This window comes from Otolemur garnettii, unplaced genomic scaffold (assembly GCF_000181295.1).
Source record: "Otolemur garnettii isolate 467f Iridium unplaced genomic scaffold, OtoGar3 scaffold00184, whole genome shotgun sequence".
NCBI classification, from domain to species: Eukaryota; Metazoa; Chordata; class Mammalia; order Primates; family Galagidae; genus Otolemur; species Otolemur garnettii.
Genome location: NW_003852579.1, coordinates 687,464 through 691,680, shown reverse-complemented (window position 1 = coordinate 691,680; position 4,217 = coordinate 687,464). Strand labels below are relative to the sequence as shown.

The 4,217-nt window shown below is 42.9% G+C and overlaps 1 protein-coding gene across 1 annotated transcript in view; it reads right to left on the bottom strand.

Moving 5' to 3' along the window:
• SNRNP40 (small nuclear ribonucleoprotein U5 subunit 40) overlaps positions 1-4,217 on the bottom strand; it is a 35,036-nt gene that overhangs the window by 27,830 nt on the left and 2,989 nt on the right. The window contains exons 2-3 of the mRNA XM_003800757.3: positions 3,614-3,743; positions 838-931 (exon numbers count right to left, since the gene is read on the bottom strand). Of these exons, the coding sequence (XP_003800805.1) occupies positions 838-931; positions 3,614-3,743 (224 nt within the window). The remainder of the gene's footprint in view (positions 1-837; positions 932-3,613; positions 3,744-4,217) is intronic.

Sequence of the window (4,217 nt, the reverse complement as noted above, 5' to 3'; positions counted from 1 at the left end):
AGAGATATTTGTATTTGCCTACATAGACAATAAACATCCACTTACGGTAAAAGTGATATGAATAATAAAGTAGCTCCCCAAATGTATTTTTTTTTTTTTTGAGATAGAATCTCACTCTGTCACCCTGGGTAGAGTACCTTGGCATCATCATAACTCACAGCAACCTCAAACTCTTGGGCTCAAGCAAACCTCTTGCCTCAGCCTCCCAAGTACCTGGGATTGCCAGTGCCCAGCACAATACCTTTTTATTTTTAGAGACGAAGTCTTAAACTGGTCTTAAAAGGTACTCATTAATAATACCTGGCTAGTTTTTCTTTCTTTCTTTCTTTTCTTTTTTTTTTTTGAGACAGAGTCTCAAGCTGTGGCCCTGGGTAGAGTGCCATGGCATGACAGCTCACAGCAACCTCAAACTCTTGGGCTTAAGCGATTCTCTTGCTTCAGCCTCCCAAGTGGCTAGAACTACAAGTGTCCACCATAATGCCCAGCTATTTTTTTGTTGTAGTTGTTGTTGTTTAGCAGGCCCGAGCTGGGTTCGATCCTACCAGCCCTGGTATATGTGGCCGGCACTCTAGATGCTAAGCTATGGGCACTGAGTCAGTTTTTCTATGTTTAGTACAGAGTCTCATTCTTGCTCAAGCAGGTCTCGAACTCCTGAGCATTTGCCTCAGCCTCCCAGAGTGCTAGGATTACAGGTGTGAGCCATCATGCCGGACCCTAATGTGGTACTTTTTCACAGCAAGGTCTTCTCAGAGAGGAAACTCAAGGTTGAAAGGTGAAAGGATGTCAAGCAGAACTAATAGGAGAAGCAACTGTCATTCCATTATCCAGAATACTCACCTCCCATCTGTGTTATAATGCAGTTCCATCACTGCTCCACTGTGTCCCTTCAATGTGGCATAGTTATCACAGTCACCATAAACATTCCACAACACTGTTAGGGAGACAAGGGTTCTGTCAGCATTACTAGGCAAAAGAAAAACTCATTATTATGGAAAGGGTACTTACTATCAGAGTAACAGTTCTCAAATTATACTCCTTTGAAAGACTACTGGTTGTATAAAGTAGACTAATTTACCTGACACCAAAATAGAAGCAATAGCAGTATTTTTTATAATTCGTAAGGTTAAAAAAAATTGATTGATCTGGGTGCGGTGGCTCACACCTATAATATCAGCACTCTGGGAGGCCGAGACAGGTAGATTGCCTGAACTCAGGAGTTTGAGACCAGCCTGAACTAGAGTGAGACCCCATTTCTAAAAATAGCCAGGTGTTGTGGGGGGCACCTGTAGTTCCAGCTACTTGGGAGGCTGAGGCAAGAGAATTGCTTAAACCCAAGAGTTTGAGTTTGCTGTGAGTTGTGACATGATAGCACTCTACTGAGGGTGACAAAGTGAGACTCTGTCTCAAAAAAAAAAAATTGTTCAATATAATTTCTTTCTTTTATTTAATTTTTTTGAGACAGAGCCTTAAGCTGTGGCCCTGGGGAGAGTGCCATGGCATCACAGCTCACAGCAACCTCCAACTCCTGGGCTCAAGTGATTCTCCTGCCTCTGCCTCCCAAGTAGCTGGGACTACAGGTGCCCGCCACAATGCCCGGCTATTTTTTGGTTGCAGCCGTCATTGCTGTTTGGAGGGCCCTGGCTGGATTCGAATCCACCAGCTCAGGTATATATGGCTGGTGCCTTAGCCGCTTGAGCCACGGGCGCCGAGCCATGATCGATATAATTTCTTAAAATCTTAATTTTTTCCTGTAATTTAAAAAGGTGAGGTCAGGTGCAGTGGCTCACACCTGTAATCCTAGCACTCTGGGAGGCCAAGGCAGGTGGATTACTTGAGCTCACAAGTTTGAGACCACCATGAATAAGAGTGAAACTCTTGTTTCTACTAAAAATGAAAAACTGATGCAAGAGGATCACTTGAGCCCATGAGTTTAACGTTGCTGTGAGCTATGATGCCACAGCACTCTACCCAGGGCAACAAAGCGAGACTCTGCCTCAAAATAAATAAATTAAAAAATAAAAAATAAAAAAAGGTGGCATCTACTACTACTTGTTTGTACTGAATCTGTAAGCAGATTGCAAAAGGATGGCATTTATGGAAAACGTAGCTAGTTAGAATTTAAAGGTCACACAGCAATGACTTTATACTACATTTATTTATTCATTCTACATGTACTAAAGACCTACTATATGTCAGGTGCTAGGATAAAAGAGCAGACACAGCTCCTACCTGCAGGGAGGTTGATCTAGCAGAGTTAAGTTTGTTAAGTATTATTAAGGTTCACCTAGATAAACAACATAGACATGAACTATAGACACTAGTTATTTTTCTGCAGATAAAACTGTAGTTTGTTCCACGAAATTAAGTATACCAATAATTCATATATATTCTGCAAAGATCGCTAAGACTTCCAGATGCTTAGCTACTTGTAAGTTTAAGTAAGGATCACAGAGCTACAATATCCAAATCAAAATGGGCAGTAAAGACAGAGAGCATCCACTTTGAGGTACAGAGTTACCAGTGAAGAACCAAAGAATTCATTTCATTTCATAATCCAGCAAATGAAACCAGAAGGAAAAAAAGTCAGAAGCTCTGTTAGCCCTACTCTTGCTTTTTCTCATGATTCTCCCCAAATGACCTTTTCTACTTATTTTTCAAAAATGAGTATTTCTAACTTATATAGCTGAGAATCTGGTAGCAAATCCCAATAATGTACAGGTAGATTATTTATGTGAGTTGTACTTTAGGATCTCCTTCCTTTCTTCCAATATGCTAGGATTCTGGGAGTTGATCAAGAGGAAGATCTCATACCTTTGGGAAAAGAAAGGTTCTTTCTCTCATTACTTCCACTAACCATTTAAGGCTAGAATGCTAATTGTCTTGCTACATCAGCTCAAGATTTGCCTCCATGAGAAAGATATTGTCAACCTGAGCAACTCATGTAACAATTAGTAAAATTCTTTCCTTCTGGTATTTACTACACAGATACCAAGTTCTACACTGATAATCATTCAACATTTTTATAGTCCAATTTTAGCATATTAGCCATGTGGATTGTTATGTTGGCAACTTAAGACTGGCAACTTTTTTTTTTTTTGAGACAGGAGCCTCAAGCTGTCCCCCTGGGCAGAGTGCCGTAGCATCTCAGCTCACAGCAACCTCCAACTCCTGGACTCAAGCGAGTCTTCTGCCTCTGCCTCCCAAGTAGCTGGGACCACAGGTGCCTGCCACAACGCCTGGCTATTTTTTGGTTGCAGCCGTCATTGTTGTTTGGTGGGCCCGGGTTGGATTTGAACCCGCCATCTTGGGTGTACGCGGCTGGTGCCTTAGCCACTTGAGCCACAGGTGCTGAGCAAGACTGGCAACTTTTATGGCACCCAAGATTTTTTTTTTTCAGACAGAGTTTTACTTATTAACCCTCGGTACAGTGCCATGGCGTCACAGCTCACAGCAACCGCCAACTCCTTGGGCTTGGGCGATTCTCTTGCCTCAGCCTCCCAAGTAGCTGGGACCACAGGTGTCCACCACAATGCCTGGCCAGCACCCAAGATTTTAAAAAATGTTCACTATCTAGCAGAGAACAATTATTCCATATTAAAAAACTATGCCTTACATATCAGTCGGTCAAATCCTGCAGATGCTAAAGTTGATCCACTCGGGTGAAACTTGCAGCAATATACTTCCCCTTCATGTCCTGAGAGCAGCATAATCGGGGCTTGAAGGGAGGAACACCTTGGAGGCCCCTAAACAAAAGAGAGGTACAGGACAGCCATTGCATAGGGCAAAGGAGGCTTCAAGGTTGGGGGTGGGAGTGGGGTGTGGAGGAAAAAGATCAGGGAAACAATCATAGAGTAGATTTCATTTGATTTTGAAAATGGCAGGTGTTCTCATGTAACTCATGCCTCCAATTTGACACTGCCCTGAACTTTCCAGTTTCAACTATTATATCAACTCTCCTCCTCCCTCTCTCTTGCTCTTACTCTCATAGCCAACTTTTGACTGGTCAAACTCACTGAACTCATTTCTATCTTAGACTCTTTATACTTGCAGATGCCCCTGACAGGAACCCTTTCCTCTGGATTTGGCTTCTTTTTTTTTTTTTGAGACAGAGCCTCAAGTTGTCCCCCTGGGTAGAGTGCCATGGCATCACAGCTCACAGCAACCTCCAACTCCTGGGCTCAAGCGAGTCTCCTGCCTCCACCTCCCAAGTAGCTGGG